General features: G+C 46.9%; 1 protein-coding gene across 2 annotated transcripts in view; it reads right to left on the bottom strand.

Annotated features, from left to right (window-relative positions):
* Nucleotides 1–20285, bottom strand: part of SND1 (staphylococcal nuclease and tudor domain containing 1) — a 2092018-nt gene that overhangs the window by 1998575 nt on the left and 73158 nt on the right. For both annotated transcript variants that reach the window (XM_078677758.1, XM_078677762.1), the window contains exon 3: nucleotides 5107–5227. In XM_078677758.1, coding sequence (XP_078533884.1) covers nucleotides 5107–5227 — 121 coding nt within the window. The remainder of the gene's footprint in view (nucleotides 1–5106; nucleotides 5228–20285) is intronic.

Below are 20285 nucleotides of genomic sequence, written 5' to 3'. Positions count from 1 at the left end.
AAATTGGAAGCCCAGATTGCGGGCAGCTTGGACAGGTACAGGGGGAGGATCTAATTCAGCCGGCCACCAGAGGCTAGTAGAGATGGGGGATTTCTGATTAAAAAATAAGACTTCCGTCTTATCCGTATTCAGTTTTAAATTATTTGAGGACATCCAGGAGGCGATATTCACCATGCAGTGGCGACAATTTAGTAAAGAACTTTCAGAGTGATCTTTGAAGGAAAACACCAGCTGAGTATCGTCAGCATAAAAGATCACTCGGACGCCCCATGATTCCACCACTTTTGCCAAAGGCTTCAGGTATACGTTGAACAGGAGCGGGCTGAGGGCAGATCCCTGTGGAACCCCCCATGTCAACGGTTTCTTGGTGGAGAAGAAAGAGCCCAGCATCACTTGTTGGAATCGGTCCGTAAGGAATGATTTGACCCAGGCAAGTGGGATCCCACCCACTCCCACCCCCTGAAGGCGTGTTAGTAGAGTTTCATGGGAGATGGTGTCGAATGCTGCGGATAGGTCGAGGAGGACCAGCATGGCCTCCTCTCCCCTATCCGTGCACTCACGAATCGACTCGGACACTTCTAGTAGAGCTGATTCGGTACTGAAGTCCGGCCTGAATCCTGACAGAGTCATGGAGCAGCAAGTTTGATTCAAGATAGTCGGACAGTTGTTCTTATACCGCCTTCTCGAGCACTTCGGCTGGCTTGGGTAGGAGTGAAATCGGTCGGTAGTTGCTTAAACACATTGGGTCGACACCAGCTTTTTTTTTTTAATAGGGATTAGCAACTCGTGTTTCCATAAGAAAGGGACAACACCTGAATATAGGGAGGAGTTACAGATTTCAAGCAGGGGATTAATTACTAGCGGGGCAATCTCATTCAGGATCAGTGCCGGGGCTGGATCAAGCGGTGAGCCTGATTTACATTTTAAAAGTAGAGTCAGGGCATACTCTTTGGTAAGTGGTTTAAAAGAAGTAAATACTTTGGAGTCGGTGGAGTCAAGGTCGGAGGGTTCTTCTGTACGGTTCTGAAGGATTGTTGCCGTGATATTAGCAATTTTTTCAGAAAAGAAGTCAGATAGGCCTTCACTAAGTGCTTGGCTGGGGGTAACGGGAACGGATAGGGAAGTAGGATTAGTAAACTCTTTGACGATGTTGAAGAGGGCCTTAGTAGAGAGTTTTGCGTTAACAATAGTTTCTGCAAAGTATAAACTCATGGTATTACGTTTGAGTTTATGAAACTCTTTGAGGGTCTGTCTGTAAAGAGATTTAGTTGCCGGGTCATAGGTCCGACGCCATAGGCGCTCCAGTTTTTTGCAACTGCGTCTGTTTTCCCTTAATTCCTGGGTGAACCAGGGAGCTGATGGTTTTGATCTGCGGGAGGTGAGGGTCTGTAAGGGTGCGACTTTCTCAATGGCGGTTATGAGATCTTTATTAAATGTAAATACCGCTGCATTGAGATCGTCAGGGTGTGAGTCTAAGCTATTATTGTACGTTTGCTCCAAGGCAGTACATGAGACCTTATGCCATTTTCTGCCTTGTTCTCTAATGGCAGATTCCTTCTTAAGAGGTTGGGATAGGAACACCTCGAACGGGATCAGGAAATGATCAGACCAAGTTAGAGGTGTGGGGGGGGAGAATTTTAAGCTCCGACCAATTAGAGAAGATCAGATCAAGGGTGTGTCCCGCAACATGTGTGGGGCCACTAACCTCCTGATTCAGATTCATACTTTGCATGGAGCCTAGAAGATGGTTGGCACGACTACAGTCACTTACATCTACATGATGGTTGAAGTCTCCCAATACCGTGAAGTGAGGGTGTTTAAGAGACAGATCTGCAGTGACTGCTAACAGTTCAGAAATGGCAGGCTGTGGGGTATTGGGAGGGCTGTATACCAGGATCCCTGAAAAGATGGCTGTAAAGGCATCCGAGATGGAAAAATATAGTGCCTCTATGGGCCCTATATTCGTGATTTTTCTGGATGTGATCATCAGGTGAGTTTGTAGGATAACTGCGATTCCGCCTCCCGTCTTGGAGCCTTCGCGGTTTATACCTGTAAGGCGGTAACCCGGGGGCAAGGCAAGAGAAATATCTGGATTGGAGGAGTCTTTAATCCATGTCTCAGTCAGGAAAAGTAGGTTCCAGGACATGGATGATAGCAGCAGCCAGATGTCACTAGCGTGGCATGGCAAAGAGCGACAATTCAGTAATCCCATGGAGTATGTTCGTATGGGTGTGGGATGGCTGATTAATAGATCATGGGGGCATTTTGTATAAGGAGAAAAGGAGAAAGGGCAGCTGTTACATTTGAAAAGGAGGGGGCTAATCAGTGAGAGGTTGCACTGTGTTGATGGAGTGCAAATTGTCTTTCTTAGATCCAAAAGCTGTGATCTAGACCAGACCTGCTTCTGTGCGAGATGGGAACCGGCAGCATGGCTGGCCCTTGGCCCGGAGCTGGTGCAGACGGGCTTGACTTAGGCGCGCCCGTCCGCTGCGCGTCCGGAAAATGCACATAATTTATAGGCGAGGAGATGAAGGGGGGGACGTGGCCTCACTAAAGGGGCGTGGCCTGAGGGTTCGCCGGTAATGGCGGCAATAACATTTGTTTTGGATCCCGCGGCAGCGCTAAGATCCGCTGCGCCTGGTTGTCAGGTGCGTGCTGAGCCCAGAGTCAATGTCCAGGGAAAGGCGATGAGGTGGGTAAAAACACACAACACAATAGTGACACTCAAATTTTTAAAATAGTAGCGATCGTACTCCCGGCTTCCGCCTCAGGAGAATGTTGTCTCTTACTGGCGCTTGTGATCAGCGTCCTTTAAGTAGCTTCAGCAGGGGCGTGGCCTCACTAAAGGGGCGTGGCCTGAGGGTTCGCCGGTAATGGCAGCAATAATGTTTGTTTTGGATCCCGCAGCAGCGCTAAGATCCGCTGCGCATGGTTGTCAGGTGCGTGCTGAGCCCAGAGTCAATGTCCAGGGAAAGGAGATCAGGTGGATAAAAACACACAACACAATAGTGACACTAAATTTTAAAAATAGTAGCGATCGTACTCCCGGCTTCCGCTTCAGCAGAATGTTGTCTCTCACTTGTTGTTAACAACAATAACACAAGAACTCCATTCGCCTAACAGTAGGTGATTGTCTCGGAGTTACTTAGAACTACATGGGCAATTCTTTTTACCCCTAACGGGTGCTTAAATCATTATATACCCTAATTTTGGAGCATAGAGTTAATTACACGCCCTATGTAGCGAATATGTTGGAAAGGCCGACGCGTTTCTAATCCCTGCGGTTTCTTTCGGGATTATCATCAGGGCACTGAGGCACGGTGTAACCTGAAATTCATGAGATCGCCTCACATTGGTGAATATGGGTGGTACTTCTTCCAGGTAGGATCTACAAATTTCTAATTGATTGTTTGGAGGTCGCGTGGGGTTTACTTTCACTTTTATCGCCGACGTGGCTTTCAGCTGCTTCATACACTTATACTTCGGTTTGTGTACTGAGGCATGCGTGTTCAGGAGCTCGGTAACTTCTATTTTTTTGATTTATGAGTTCACCTTGGATTTTGCTGGCTACGTTTAAGCGATTCAAAAAGGGGGGTGGTGATGGACAGAGTATCTGAATTAAGCAGAACACTCCTACCCAGTCAAAAGATCAGGGCTTGATCCATCACCGTTTTTTAGCTCACTGCACCATCCCAGTTCAGAACCTGGCTACATGCAAATTAGTCTGTCCCTGGCCCAGTGCATCATGGGAACAGGGCCATTTGTTCCCACAATTGATAGATTATTGAGGTTTAACGAAGGACAGACACTTTTACCTTATTGTGTGCTACAGAATAGACTGTCTTGGGTTGACCTCACTTAACTTGAAACAAATAAAGAACTTTGGTGCAACTCAGCAGAGGGAGAGAGTTGGGGGGACAGTTGGGTTATTCTGGGTGAGATGTCGCAGTATGTACAAAATATAAGTAGAAGTGTAAATGCTTATATGTTGTGCTTCAATAAACCCTTATTAAATAATAATGTAAAAAAACTAGCATGAGTAGCTATTGAGTCTAAAAGAGTATAGGAAGATAGATCCACTAAAGTTCAGTAACGGAGCTTTCAAGTGAATGGGGTGCCTTCAGGGTAAAGGTCCTGAATATGGAGGCTGTTCAAAAGTGTCAGGAAGAGACCAGGTCTTGACGTTGTGGGTGGGGCAAGAGGTTTTCAGGAGTTGTGGTATTTCTGAAAAGAGGAGGATAGTTGAGCAGTGAGATGATAATCAGGGCAGGGGTATAACAGTGCTTACTTTTTATTTATTTTTTATACCAATTAAGTGCTAGGGCTGGCATCAGGAGGCCACTGCAGCTTACACCTCCATTGCCTCTGCCAGCGCTGACGAGGACAGTACCAACATAACTACAAAACATCCTACTCCTACGAATGACAATTCAGACCATTCCAAGCCCTCAAAGCTATGAGAAAGGCGAGAGTGGCAGGTATTAGTCATTTTAAACTAATATGGAAACAAAAAACACCTGTTGTTGTACTAAGCACTAAATCTGACAAACCACGCCACCATGTGGCAGTCTGTCATAAGTGTCAGTGTTGCCAATTAAGCGCTGGTGCCGAGCACCCAAAACTATTGGCTCAAATTAAGCCCTTTGCTTAACACAAACACCCTGCAGGCCCAGTGTTGCAAGGGGGCGTCCACCTCTTCAAGGTGCCCAATGACTCAGATATGCGAGACTCAGGAGCCCCTCATTCTGCAGGGGAGCCCCATGATTTTGCGTTCCACCACTGAATCAGATGTGCAATGATGTTCAACTGTTAATAATTCACACATGGGAAAAATGTTATAAAAAAACTCCTATATGAACTAGCTAGCTCTCAGACAGGTGGAAGCCTACAAAAAGCACAAATGGATCCAGGGAAATTGAATAGTGTTCAGGTGGCTATATAACCACTCTCCTCAGGAGGCTATATAACCGCTCTCCTCAGGTGTCTATATAACCGCTCTCCTCAGGTGGCTATATAACCGCTCCCATCCACAGGCTGCAAATTATAGATATAGCATGCATAGGATTCTCCTCCATGGCCCACACACAAAGATACTACCTCACCCACCTTTTCCAAGATAGACCATGCCATACTCTCGCCCCTGTGGTGTCTTGTATTCAACAGTGAAGCAAACCTCCTTGCCAATTAGTTTCTTCCGCAGGAACTCACGAGCTGGAAAAGCCCAGGGCTGAAGGAAAAAACAAAATAGAAATGGTATCATTAAACAGGGAAGCGGAAGGCCTTCATCTCACATTTAAGACTGACAGTGGATTTAAGAGAAATCAACCACCACACAAACAAAAAAAGTACAATGCAATATCTGCCTGTCAAACATGGATTAAACTCAATTTTATAGAGGAAAGAACTGGATAAAAACTCTGAGGTAATGTTAATTTTAATTATAACACTTTATGCAAAGACTGTATTTAAAGGATATGTACACATACAACATATGTTCAATTACCACACTACACTGAAAACATTATCGATGACATTGGTCGACAATAATCTGGCCAAGGTGAATTTATACAGACAGCAAGACTCTAAACGAATACTCAATAAAAGTTGCACCTTAAAATGAGGGAATACAAACAAATTACGAATTCAAATTATAAGATCCCAAAATCACACATTTCTTTATGGATTCAGTATATGAATGAAGTCTTGCGTATACAGAATGATACAAAATATCAACTTAATTTTTTCACAACATGGCTTACAGCAGAAGACTCCCCTATATTCATGTGTGTGGTTACACACATCTCAACAGAACTACATTAACTGTGGGCTATCTGAAGGCTACCATCTTTAAGACTGACAAATACTGTTACATTATGGGTCACATCTTTCTAAAACACTGCAGGATAATTGAACAAGTGGCCAATTTTGTTAGAGAACTGTACTTGCAGTGAGTTTAGTAAGCAAGCAGAAACCATGAAGACCAAAATTCATAAGAGAGGCTATCCCCACAGAGCTTTCAAGCAAGCAATGTAAACCCCGCTGAGAAGCACAGCTGGAAACTAAACATATGATATTACAGAGGACAAAATCTAAGCCGATACTACCCTTGCTCCACTAGCAAATCAGATGAAAAAGCAGGTTAGTTAAAAATATTGGAAATTCTTAGAGATCAGCACACTTATTTTACAGCACCCTGTTTTGAATTTAAAAGGGAAAGGAATCTAAAGACTAAAATGGTACATGCACGGAAAAATCCTGTGTCTAGAATATGCACTGATGACTGGATATTTTCCATTTGAAATGTGCACCATATATGCCAAAGTACATGTATAAAAAACTGAAGTATACAAACAAGTGATAGAAGAAATTCTTGTATTCATCTAAACAACTGATAATTATTTAGGATGCAATCCAGTCAATTGTTTTTCACACCATGCCACCTGTTTGGACCCAGGTATATGCAAATCAGTCCTGATCCCACTCCAATCGGTACAGTATAGCTCGAACTGTCAGGCCAGGTTCTCCACAAGCCAGAACACAAGAAGCCCAATATTGGTGTGGCCCCAATTGGGGCTCTTCAGTTGGGGGTAGCTTGGTTTCAGTGGCAAAGTACGCACAAGGCCCACGTCTGGACATACTCATACTTCGGGTGTCAAAATGAAGTTAACAAATCAGTCTTGGATTGCTTGTGTTCCCTGGCCTGGAAGTTCAACTGGAACTTTACTATTGGAGCAGGGTCAAGACGGGTTTGGGTCCAAACTGGAGAGGCATGGTGTGCAAAGTAACATGGGCTGAGATGTGGCCGGAATATTTACCAAAGGCGCAGAATAATTCAAACATTTCATACATCAATTTGTCTGTGTAATTCAACGTACACGAAAGAGCAAACATGCACTGGAGAATGGCCAAATCTGGGTACAGAAAGCTCAAGTAAATTGCAATTCTATAAATGTTATCCTACACTGGTATAATACATTATTTAAATATTCCTGCAACCTGACTGACTTTTCACAAACAATGCAAGTTATCCCCCAAATTATGATCCATTTAAAAGGAGAACAAACCGACACTGAAAGAATTTGGATCATTTTAGAACATGGTTGATGGTTAGGTGAACGATGTTGAGGGAATCCAGCTCAGGAAGGAGCTGGATTTCTCCCAAAAAACACGTAAAGGACCTGATGACTTCGCAAAGCACTTAGAGGAAATACAAGCTATGTTATCCCAAAACGCTTGACAATACAGTGCAGTTTAGCACGGAGATGAAAAGTCGAGTTCTTACTGAAGACTTTTTTTTTGTAAACCATTATAAAATGGCAAAGTGGTTTTTACATCAAACTAATTCTCCAATAGATATGGAGCACTGATTGGGTCTAACAGTGATGTACTGTCATCTCGCTAATGCAAGCAATACGCAAGTCTGTATTCGCAACTACGCACTCAACTCAGCTTCAGAAACACCACCTCAGCGCTGCATGACTAATTGAATAGGAAATAGGACCAGATCTTTGACGCTGGGAATACAATTGCTTTCACACCGCATAAATGACAACATCTGGAAGGAGACTATGTGCTTTGATAATATACATATTGGTTAATTCAACTTAAACGGGAGACTAACATCTAATTACTAGTCCAGTCAAACCCTACATAAATCAACTCCTGGTTGATGTTGCCCAGTGTGACCAAACATCATAACGACTTTGCTGACAGTTACCCAAAGCAAAACAGGTTTACTTTTTGTTAATCACACCCGTTCAAATACATTTTAGGTCTTCAATAAACAAGATTCCCTGATTTAAAGAGGTCCAGTGTAAAAAAATAAATAAATAAAAAACACACCCTGTTCAATAAATGGGAATTTTGGTGCATGTTAGACCAGTAGCTAATATATCCTACCTGATTAAGTGCTCACGGATTGATTAATGGATTAACTAGCATGTTTGTTTGATGTGAATTGAATATGCTACTTACCAGTATGCATCTGTTCTTGGCATGTAGGGCTGCTAACATTCATATCTTAGCATTAGATCGCCGCCTAGTGTTGGGCTCGGATGATCGCACATTGTTGTCCTGGAAGAGTCTTCGAAGTATCCTGAGATAGGTGGCTCCTCCCCTGAACTACAGTGCGCATGGGCATCGGCTCCATCCCCAGATTGTTTTTCGCCATTGTGGCAGAAGATGGAGTGAAAAGTGTAAAGGATGTCCATGCTAATGAATAAATACAATAGTATATCTGCAGCTGCGACAGGCACCGGGGAGGAGGGCGGGCGATATGAATGTTAGCAGCCCTACATGCCAAGAACAGATGCATACTGGTAAGTAGCATATTCAGTTCGAGGCATGTGGGCTGCTAAATTCATATCTTAGCATAGAATACATAGCAGTCCCTCCATCAGCGGCGGTTGCCCGTGCCAGCTGCAGAAACCTGAAAAAGTGTCTTCAGAACAGCCTGTCCTACAGCAGCTTGCTGCTTGGAATGCACATCAACACAGTAGTGTTTTGTAAAGGTATGTGGTGTAACCCACGTGGCTGCTCTGCAAATATCCTCTAAAGGAATGTTCCCTAGGAAAGCCATGGATGCCCCCAGTTTGCGTGTGGAGTGCGCTCTGGGGGGTATTGTTAAAGTGCGCTTGGCTTTTTGATAACATATCTGGATGCACTTAACAATCCATCTGGCTATCCCTGCCTTGGAAATCGGGTTGCCTTTGTGTTGTGGTGCGAAGGCAACAAAGAGTTGTTTTGTTTTTCTAAAGGGTTGCGTTCTGTCTATGTAGTACATCAACGCCCTCCGTACATCTAAGGTATGGAGCATTCTTTCCGCCACCGTTTGCGGGTTTTGAAAGAATGCTGGTAAGTCAATAGTTTGGTTTAGATGAAACTGTGACACCACCTTCGGAAGGAATTTGGGGTTAGTGCGTAGCACTACCCTATTTGGATGAATTTGAATGAATGGCTCTTGGATTGTGAGCGCCTGCAGCTCACTGACACGCCTCAGAGACGTAATAGCTACAAGGAAAGCTACTTTCCACGTAAGGAACTGGAGTTCACACGAGTGCAGTGGCTCAAATGGTGGTCCCATCAGTCTGGTGAGAACGACATTGAGGTTCCACACCGGAGCTGGCGGTGTTCTTGGGGGAATGACTCGTTTCAGACCTTCAAGGAAGGCTTTAATGGCGGGCACTCTGAAGACAGAGAGATGCTGCCTGTTTTGAAGATAAGCCGCTATGGCGGATAGATGTATCCGAATGGAAGTGTACGCTAGATTGCACTTGTAAAGATGCAACAGATAGCAAATGATGTTGGGGATAGATGCATCTAGCGGGTTGATGTCATTGGCTTTACAGTAAATGACAAAACGCTTCCATTTCGCAGCATAGCATGCTCTGGTAGTTGGCTTCCTTGCCTCCTTGATGATGTTCATGCATTCTGGAGGTAGGTTAAGGTATCCAAACTCTAGGACTTCAGGAGCCAGATCGCCAGGTTGAGCTGTTGCGGATCTGGATGCTGAATTTCTCCATGGTTCTGCGTCAAAAGACTGGGCGGGAGGCGCAGTCTTTGATGCGGCACCACTGAGAGTTCGAGGAACGTGGTGTACCAGGCCTGGCGCGCCCACGTTGGAGCAACTAGGATGAGAGTCATCTCGTGCTGCCTTAGCTTTCTTGCGACCAGCGGTATTAGAGGGGCTGGCGGAAAAGCGTACGCAAATTTGCCTGACCAGTTCATCCATATCGCAATCCCCTGCGACTGTGGGTGAGGGAACCTGGCGGCAAAGTGTTGGCATTTTGCGTTCTCTTTTGTGGCAAACAGGTCTATCTCCGGATGACCCCACTGCTGGAAGTACGGGTGGAGGACAGATGGGTGTAACTCCCACTCGTGCATTTGATGGCTGTACCTGCTGAGCAGATCCGCCATCTGATTGTCCTTTCCTGGGAGGTGTTCTGCCATGAGGAAAATGTTCCTCTGAATGGCCCACTTCCACATGCTCTGAGCCAGACGAGACAGCTGTGGCGAGTGGGTGCCTCCCTGCTTTTGAATGTAGTACATCGCGGTCATGTTGTCCGTCCGGACTAGCACGACTTTGTTGCACAGATGTACAATGAAGGACTTGAGCGCCATGAAGATTGCCATCAGTTCCAGATAGTTGATGTGCATCTTCTGTTGCTGCGTCGTCCATAGTCCCTGCACTGTGTAAGTGAGCACATGAGCTCCCCATCCCTGGAGAGATGCGTCCGTTGTCAGGACAATCTGCGGCACAGGCTCTTGGAACAGTCGGCCCTTGCAAAGGTTGTGTGGAGTCCACCAATGCAGAGAGTCGTATGCCCGACTGGTAACCAACACTAGGTCTGTCAATTGCCCACGAGCCTGTGTCCACTGATTCGCTAAGCACTCCTGGAGCGGGCGCATATGTAGCCGTGCGTGAGGGACTATGAAGATGCAGGAGGCCATCATGCCTATCAACTGCATGAACACTCTCGCTGGAAGCGAGTGTTGTGGCCTGAACCTTTGGATCAGAGCCTGCATGCTGTCTATCCTGACTTGGTTTGGCTGAGCCATGGCCGTCAGGGTGTTGATCGTCGCACCTAGGAACTGCCGGACATGTGCCGGCTGAAGATGCGATTTTGGGTAGTTCAGGGAGAAACCCAGATCGTGAAGAAGGTGAATTGTAGACGACATGTCTGCGGCGCACTGTTGCTCTGACTTGGCTTGCACGAGCCAGTCGTCTAGGTAGGGGTAGACATGGATGTTCTGCCTCCTGAGGTGCGCCGCTACTGTCGCCAGACACTTGGTGAACACCCTCGGGGCTGTGGTGACTCCGAAGGGTAGGACCTTGAACTGGTAGTGCCTGCCCTGAATAGTGAACCTGAGGTATTTCCTGTGTGACGGGTGTAGTGGAATGTGGAAATAAGCATCCTTGAGATCTAAGGTTGCTAAGAAATCTCCCTGGTTTAGCAATGGAAGAATCTGTTGCAGTGTAAGCATGTGGAAATGTTCCGACAGTATGTACAGGTTGAGGGGACGTAGATCTAGAATGGGTCTGAGAGATCCGTCCTTCTTTGGAATAAGGAAGTACAGGGAATAAACCCCCGTGCCTTCCTCTCCCACCGGCACGAGCTCGATTGCTCCCTTTTGCAGCATCACCACTAGTTCCTGCTGCAATAAGAGCAAGTGCTCTGCGGACATAGGCCTTTGCCTTGGCGGGATGTTGGGTGGAGTGGACCTCAACTCTAGGCAATAACCATACTGGACTAGTTGTCGCACCCACCTGTCTGTGGTGATGTTTTTCCAGACGGGCAGGAACTGCTGTAGTCTCCCCCCAACAGGTGTTAGGTGGTCGGGGGGCAGTGACAGAGAGTCACTGTTTGGCTGGAGCAGAGGAGCGGGAGCTGTTTCCTCTGCCGCGACCTCTGTTGCTGTTATTTCTGTAACCTCCCTTGTTCTGTTTTGTGAACGAGGATTGTGCCCCACCTTTAGAGAACTGGGATTGTTGACCCATTTGTCCTCTGGTGACTCCACGTGCACCTGAGCGACAAAAATTGCTGCCACGAAACTGTTGTGACTGCAGGGCCCCCATGGACTTAGCAGTTTCTGTGTCCTTCTTTATTTTCTCTAGGGTGGTGTCAACATCTGGACCAAACAGACTATCAGGATTGACTGGCTGATTAAGGATTGTTGTCTGAATATCCGGTTTAAACCCTGAGATGCGGAGCCACGCTTGTCGTCTCAGCATAACGCTAGTGTTGATAGCTCTAGCAGCTGTGTCCGCAGCGTCAAGTGCACACTTGATGGCTGCGTTTGAGATTAGCTTTCCTTCCTCAATGAGCAGGTGGGTGGCTTCTTGGAACTGTGGAGGCAGGTGTTGTACAATCTGTTCTAGGGTGTCGTAGTGCGCCCTATCGTAACGCGCCAAGAGTGCCTGTGTATTGGCGATGCGCCAAAAGTTTGATGCCTGTGCAGCTACTCTTTTGCCCCCTGCCTCTAGCACTTTGGACTCCTTATCCGGGGGAGGAGCTTCACCCGTTGTCTGGGAGTTGGCACGTTTCCTGGCATTGGCGACCACAAGAGAGTCCAGTGGCAATTGTCCCCGGATGTATGCGGGGTCCGCAGGTGCAGGTCTGTACTTTTTTTCAATGCGAGGGTTGACCACCCTCGCTCTTGTAGGCTCCTTAAATATGTCCCCAGCATGCTTGAGGACTCCTTTAAGCATAGGCAGAGTTTTTACTGTCCTTTCAGAGACTGAAAAAGTGTCGAAAAGGAAGTCTTCCTCAACCGGGTCGGCATGCATGTCCACATCATGATTGGCTGCCGCCCTTTCGAGTAGTGCATGAAAACCTGCTGAATCCTCAGTCGGGGATGCACGTGCATTAAAAAGCTGCGGGTCCTGCCCCACACCCTGGGTGTTCTGGTCACCAGTGTCATCATAGGAATCCGGTTGTGCATCAGGTTCATTGATAGGAAAATTGTACTGCTCGTCTTCATCATACCCCTCACCCGCAGAGTGTTCTGGGGAGGGAGTAGGGCTCCGTCTCGGAGGAGGCTGGATTGGTTCCGTGAGGCCTGAGGCGTCAAGGGGCACCCTCTTCTTCTTTAGTGGGATGACATAGGAGTCCACTGGCTCCGAAGTGATTTTCCTCTTATAGAGGGTCAGTTTGCCTGTGTCAGCGTCGATGAAATGCTCTGAATCGTCCTCTGATTCGAGTACCCGACGTGGAAGCGGGGCAGTCGGTGAAGAAATCACCTGTTTCGGTGTCGATTTGGTTGAAAATGCTTTCGGCGCCTCCTTCGGCGGCAAAATAAAGAGAAGTTTCCCAGAGGGCTTCGCTGGAGTGTCCTTTTGCGGCTGCGGCGATGGTATCGGAGCCGACGGGGCAAAGGCCTTCTCCCTGATTCTTTGCAGTGATTCGGCTATGAGGGACGGCTCACTCACAGTTTGTTTCGGCGCTGACGAGGATGGTCTGATCTTTTCCTCGGATCCGACGTCCTTGTGGGCCTTGTGCGCTTTGGGCGCGGATCCTGTCTTTACCGCTTCCGATTCCTGTGTTCGGGGCGCAGACTTCTTTCCGTGTGCCTGCGGAGCCTCCTTGGAGCCGACTTTGGCGGGCTTGGACGGCGTCGTAGCCGCTGACCCGTGGCGACCATCTTTTTTGGAGGACCCCTCCTCTGGCGTCGGTTTCGATTTTGCAGCATCGGAATCGACGGACTTCTTCGACTTCTGCGGACCGGAGGTCAACGGAGTCGATGGGGTAGCGGGCACCGTCGTTTTCACCGGCACGGCAGCCATCTTAGGGACACTCGAGTCCTTAAGTTTCGGTTTCGTTTTCGGGTCGGCCATTTTAGGTGTTGTCGATCCCGATGGTTTCGGTTTCGAGACAGTCTGCCCAGCAAGTAAGTCCGTGGCCGGGCCCGAAGGCGGGGCTGTGGCTTGCGGCAACGGGTCTTGGGTAAGGCCGACAGGCGATCCCGTGTCCCGGTCGGTATCCTCGTAACCTTCGGGGCAGAGCTCGTCCCCCGAGCTGTCTGCCGCGGCCCCATAAATCTCATCGTCGTCTCCTACCTCGTCGACGTATTCAAGGCCTTGACCCGCGACTCCGTCGTCGTCTCTCGGATCCGCCTCGACCTCCGTCTCGGGTGGGGAGATTTGGAGATGATGACCCTGGTCCTCTTCGTCCTGGTCGCCGAAGATGTTCTCCGGATCCGGGGCCGCTTGTTTAGCTTCCATGCGCACCGCGCGCCGAAGCTTGAGAGTCTTCTTTGAGCGGAACTGTGCACACAACTTGCACTTGCCGTCTTCGTGGTCAGGCGAAAGGCATTTGTTACACACGGGGTGTAGATCGATGTGTGGGTACTTGGACCCACAGAGCGGGCAGTACTTAAACGGGCTCCGCTCCATGTCCGAAAAGTTTTGCAGTCGTGTCGCGATGAGAAGGCCTCAAAGTTCCGAGAGCGAAGAAAACTCCGCTTATTCCGGCTCCAAGAGACGGAAGACTCGAGACCGTGCGCAGACAATACCGACGCAAGAAAATCGAGGCCTTTTGGCCGCTAAAAGTTAGTTTTTCTTGGTTCCGACAGTAAGACGTCGAGACCACATCCGAACCCAATGGCGGAAAAAAACAATCTGGGGATGGAGCCGATGCCCATGCGCACTGTAGTCCAGGGGAGGAGCCACCTATCTCAGGATACTTCGAAGACTCTTCCAGGACAACAATGTGCGATCATCCGAGCCCAACACTAGGCGGCGATCTAATGCTAAGATATGAATTTAGCAGCCCACATGCCTCGAACATAATGTACTTCTGAGGGTTATTTACATTGAATAACTATAAAATATGCCATCAAGATGCAAGGCATCTGCAAATTTATTGTTTGACTTCTCAATTCTCTGATATTTTTTAACATAGCTGGTGTTTGTTTTCTTTTTCTCATGTCTGGTGAAGCAAACGTCTTGACTCGCTAAGGGCAGTGGGTATACGGCCATTTAAATATTTTAGGTCATGACGAATCTGCTCCAAAGTTAACCATGTAGTGAAATATGTGAACTTTATAAAATGTTAAATTTTACATATGCAATATCGTTCTCTCTTAGTGAAGTACCAGCAGTCAAATAATGAAACGTATTGAGTTAAGCCAGACACGATATTACCTTTCAATAACAGTTCATTCTAAAGTACCAATCTACAACAACCCTTAAAATATGGCCCAACCTTTGATATTTTATTAATGCTCTAAAAGCTTCTTAAACACGTACCTATGAAACCTCTAACAGTTTATGGAATATAAGTTAACAAAACTTTAAGTGCTAGGATTTCTCCTATGTGTGCATTTTTCTTATGCAGGAAACACACTGTTGCCATCTGTATGCTTTTCCCAAACAGGATATTCATTGTCTTACTGGCCCCTTGACTTCGTGGCAAAGTCCATCTGAGTGAAGTTCAAGATACTAGGTCTTCTGAAATGATCTTTTCACTGTAACCTGTAAAATTTCCAGTCTGGATTCTCCATATAGCACCGAAAGTGCCCTTCAGATTTTTGTGGGCTCTGTAGAGTTAATGCCACAATTTAAATACTAGACCTCAGGCAATGAACAAAGCTGAAGACATCCTTTCAAACATCTGGAAACGTATGATAAATGCAATCAGTTTCCGATAGACTTTGCACAATACATGTTGGCATTGGTTCATTGCACTAGAGAAGGCTACTAAGATGTATTCCGAACCAGCACACAACCCAGAAGGATGAGGGATTTTTAAAGTAGTGCTCATGTTGAATGGCCGAATCTGAATTTTCAGTTAACAGTAAGAGAGGAGTACATTGTAGGACTCAGTCGTGTGAAACTGACCGGTCTAAATTGTGACCATTCACTTATTGATATTTTATTGGTTATCTTATATACACACTGCCAGCTACACAAGGGTGAAGTAGAGTTCAGCCCCAAAAACTTGACCCGTGCAACGGTGTCCTCTTGTGGCACTAGAGCCTACCAGCCTCTACTGTCGAATCTAAGAATCTGCACACAACTAAATAGGAACAGGGGCAAGGTTTAGCAACTGACAAATAATCAAACTGCAATTTTCAACTTTTGCTCAAGTTAAGTCAAGGAGGGGAAATGCAATACCTGCAAAACATTTTCTGTTTGAAAGAGTGAGGTTAAAGGCACAGCCTCAAGATAATAACAGAAGAAATGTTAGTATTCAGTCTCAAGCAGTGACATGTTATGTTATCACTTTTGTAAAGCGCGCAGTTGCCCCAGCAAAGGGGTGTCCCGGGGCAAAAAACTGCAAACTGATCTGCGCAACACCAGAGAAGCACAGAACACAGGTTATGTAGGGAAGAGATACGTTTTAATGGTTTTACAGAACAGTCCATGGTTTTGAATACTTTTGATACTAACAGGAAGAGGGTTCCAGAGCTTAGCCGTGAAAGGGCGCCCTCCAGCCCGGACTCTCCTTACCCGGGGAACAAAAGCCAGGTGCTGGCCCATAGAACGCAGCTAGCGGGCGGAAGGAGATTTGCCAGAATGTCAGGAGATTGAAGACTGAAAATTCAATGGACGATAGAGTTTTAAACTCTATGCGTTTCTCCACTGGTAACCAGTGCAGTCTGCGGATAGACTCAGTTGTAGGACAAGTTCTCTGCAAGCCAAAAAGCGCCCGAAACTCAGCATTTTGTGCCCTTTGTAGGAGGAGAATCTAAGCTCTATTGGCCTCAAGGTATAGGGAGCTAGCATAGTCCAGTCTGGATAGTACTGTAGCCTGGACAATCACCTGACAAATGATGGGATAAAAAAATCCCAAAAGTGGTTTGAGCCCAAAACAGACCCCAGCTACAGCCTTAGTTTGGGCCTGAAAGTTGAGAGCGGAGTCTACCCATACTCCCAGATTTTTGATGGTCTGTTTCTGTACAGTCGGACAGCCCAGGGTGGATGGCCACCAACGCTCACTTCACAGTTGAGCAGCTTTCCGCACCAACAAGATCTCAGGTTAACTGGCATTCAGTTGGAGGCAATTAGCGGTCATCCAGTCCGCAATAGCTGTTAGATAATTTCTGAACTAGAGCGCGTCCTGCGCAGTCATCAGATAGTTCCACCGCCAGCTGTGTATCATCTGCATAGGATACCACAGTTAATCCGCTGCTCACGGCTACTGCTGCCAAGGGTTGAATGTAAATGTTAAATATGCTGGGCTCAAAGCAGAGCCCTGGGGAACCCCTTGGTGGACAGCATGTACCTAGCAGCAGAATGGGAGGGGGGAGGGGGAACAGACACTTGTAAGGTTCTCTCTGATAAAAAGGAGGCGAACTAGCCCAGGGCAGAGCCTCCAATACCGGTATCCTCCAAGTGCTGCAGCAAGATGTGATGAGAAACTGTTGATCAGAGCAGAAGTGCGACCAAAATCTAATGCGCCCCCTTAGATGTTATGTTACAGCCAAAAGGGCTGTTTCAGTGCTGTGACGTGGGCGAAAACCATTCTGGGAAGGATCAAGTAGATGGTTATCTTCAATGTACCTCATGAGATGAGATTAGATACCAACGGAAGGAGGGAGATAGGGTGAAAGTTCTCTGGGTTTTTTGGCATCCAGTGTGGGTTTTTTAAGTAAAGGGACCACCTTGGCATGTTTCCAGGCCATAGGGACTACCGCAGATGACAGGGATAAGTTGATAAGCTTTCAAAAAGGAGGGAGAAACGGAGGTAAGAATTCTTTTAATTGGGCCAGTTTGAGAGGGTCTGTAGGGGATCCTGATTTAAGTTTATTACATATCGTGCTCATCCCTTCTTGAGAGGGCTGGGAAAACAGTATAGGAGTATCGTGGGGGTGCAAAGGAGATAAAGAATTGACTTCCCTTCCTTATATGACTGGTTTCTTGCAAGTGATAAATGATTGCCCTTTTAACTTCGAGTGTGAAGGGCTCTTTTTACTTATGATCTTGAGTTTTGGAAAACAATGGCAGGTGTATAGCTTGGTGGACATGAATATGGAGATAACTTTTGACACAAATTATGGATTTGTCCTCATTACTAGGCTGCCTTCTGTGTCTGCAAGTATGGCTCTTGTGTTGTAAATGCTTGCAAATCATCAACCCTCTGCAAGGATATGTTGCCAATCAAAATAGCTGCCTTGAGTGTTAGACATCTGAATCATGCCTTATGCATAGGCTTGAAGAGAGACTTCATGAGCTGCACCAGCAGAAGAATTAATTTCCACAGTGGTGTGGGCCAAGACCTTCCTGGAGCCACCAACTTTAGTCCGTACAGAAATCTCTTAACGTTAAATCAAATCAATCAATCATATAATTTATAAAGCGCACTACTCACCCGTGAGGGTCTCAAGGCGCTGGGGTGGAGAATGCTGCTACTGCTCAAAAAGCCAGGTCTTTAGTTTTCTCAAGGTCAGTAGATCTTGGGTCTGCCATAGGTGGATGGGGAGGGTGTTCCAGGTCTTGGCGGCAGGTGGGAGAACTATCTGCCACCAGAGGTCGCTCTTCGGAAGTGGGGGACTGTGGAGAGGTCGACGGAGCAGAACTGGCGGGTGGGGGTGTAGAAGCAGAGTCGTCTGTTGAGGTACGTTAGTCCGGTGTTGTGGAGTGCCTTGTGTGCATGGGTGAGGAGCTTGAAGGTGATCCTCTTGTTGACCGGGAGCCAGTGCAGGTCTCTCGGGTGGGGTGTGATGTGGCTGCGGCGAGGGATGTCGAGGAAGAAACTTCTTCTGATCACACCTCTAGAGTACAGTACAATGACATGAGATGGCATGGTGTGCAAAATAATGATAGTCTGGGATGTGGCCCGGAGTAATTACCAGTGACTGAATCTAATTAAGCTTTTCACATACGTCAGCATCTCTCCGGCAGTGTGAACGATTTCTTCATGTTTAGGGGAAAAACCCAAACTGTGGAGAGTCTACTGACAGTCATGACACTGAAAGATCTCACCTTTACCAGCCAGTCATCCAGATATGGAAAGACAAGTATCCCCGGCCTTCTCAAGTATGCTGCAACTACTGCAAGATGCTTTGTGAAAACCCTTGGTGCAAATTTGATCACAAAGGGCAGAACACTTAACTGGTAGTGTACCTTGTCAATGCAGAACTGCAGGAACCTCTAGTGTTAATCAGCACATGCAGGTAGACATCCTTGTGATCTATGGTTGCATGTGGTCTTCCTTCCGCACAGGAACAATACCCTCCGGCAATGTGGCCATTTTTACGTTTTGCATCTTTATGAATCTACTCAAAGCACACAGAATTTGAAAGAGTCACAGTGTTTTGTCTGGTGTTTGATACCAAGAGGTAGACTGTGAGGACCCCCTCGACTTATCTGTTCTTTCTGCACCCTTTCTATTGCCTGTTGTCTTGGAAGGTACTTGACCACTTGCTGAAGCCACAGAATCTCATCCTTGCTGCATGTCCTTCCTTTTGGCGTGATGTTTGGTGGCTTTTGATACCGTTTTAAACCGTAGCCATCTTGAATAATATTTAGACTATTTGTCACATGTGATCAACTTCCGTTTTTGAAGAAATCCTCCTACCCTGCCCCTCCAGGTGTTAAGTGAAGGGGGACCCGGTGGCAAATGACTTGTCTGAGCATATCACTGCATCCTATTCTGCCCCAAAAGGGCTGCCTTGTTGTACTCTGGTATTGTCCCACTGATGGTGTGCTTTGAGAGCTGGGTTATGGCATTAAACTGGGGCGAGGGAGACAGGTTTCGATCCACTTCTAGCAGTCAATATTCTCTTTGGCGATATCTAAACTTTAGAGCACACACTGCCTTTGTGGTTTCATTGTCCCTTTTAATTATTTGCCGCAACTGGAGAGAATATGTGTTTGCCCTTGAAAGACATTAACTACATCCACCTGCACATCCTGCTTGAAGCCTGAGACCCCACTATGCATGCTTCTTTTGGGTGGTACCTTCACACAGCTGTTTGTATCCACCGCATTCAGTACCGATTTCAGGCAAGTTTTAGTTCTAGTTTTACTGTAGGACCACTTTTTATACTACTTTGAGAAGGGTTTCATTGACTTCTCGATATCACTCCATTTTTGGTGGCTGTGCCTGCAGACAATACATTAGAGTCGGCAATGTACCACTGGGCTGCAGCAGACCTCAATTTTTTATCCAATAGTCTTCTTGTTCTGCCGGACCGATGGTGGGAGCATTGGCCCTTCTGAGTGTGCTGGCAATGATAAATGGAGCCGGACACCCAAGATGCCTTCGATGCAAGCAGGGTGCTTGGAAGAGTGCTTGTACTGCTCCACCTAGAGTGTCACTGCGTTTGCCGAGGTCGACTCCCCAAAGGCCTCTCCCCCTGGTCCAGGACGCTGCGTAGCACTGGGAGGAACTGGTTCTTCCACTGATGACAGGTGGGTCTCTAGGAGAAATCAAGGATAACTGTTCTTCCTCCAATAGTACCCCCATAAATATGTGCTGTCTTTATAATTAAGGTATTGTACACTGCATCAACATTGGGATGAGGGTCTGGAGGGGCATGCATCCATCCCTTATTCAGTGGAGTCAGACTATATCCTTCCACCCCTCTTCTACTCCAGGTCTTCATCTAATCCCTGCTCTAACTGACGTTACATTTTCCCTCCTCCACAGACATTTTTTCGTACTCTTCCTTGGGCTCTGGCATCAGAGGCTTCAGATCCATTTGTTTCTTCTCCTGTTCCTTCTCTCGGAGGCTTCAGTGAGGTGCAATATCCCTTTAACCCCTTCGACGCTCATGACGAGCTCAGCTCGTCATGAGTTACGCCTCTCGTACGCTCATGACGAGCTGAGCTCGTCATGTAA

Source organism: Lissotriton helveticus, chromosome 1_1, assembly GCF_964261635.1.
Source record: "Lissotriton helveticus chromosome 1_1, aLisHel1.1, whole genome shotgun sequence".
Classification (NCBI taxonomy): Eukaryota; Metazoa; Chordata; class Amphibia; order Caudata; family Salamandridae; genus Lissotriton; species Lissotriton helveticus.
Note: the sequence above shows the minus strand (reverse complement) of the source record. Positions and strands in the feature narration are given on the sequence as shown.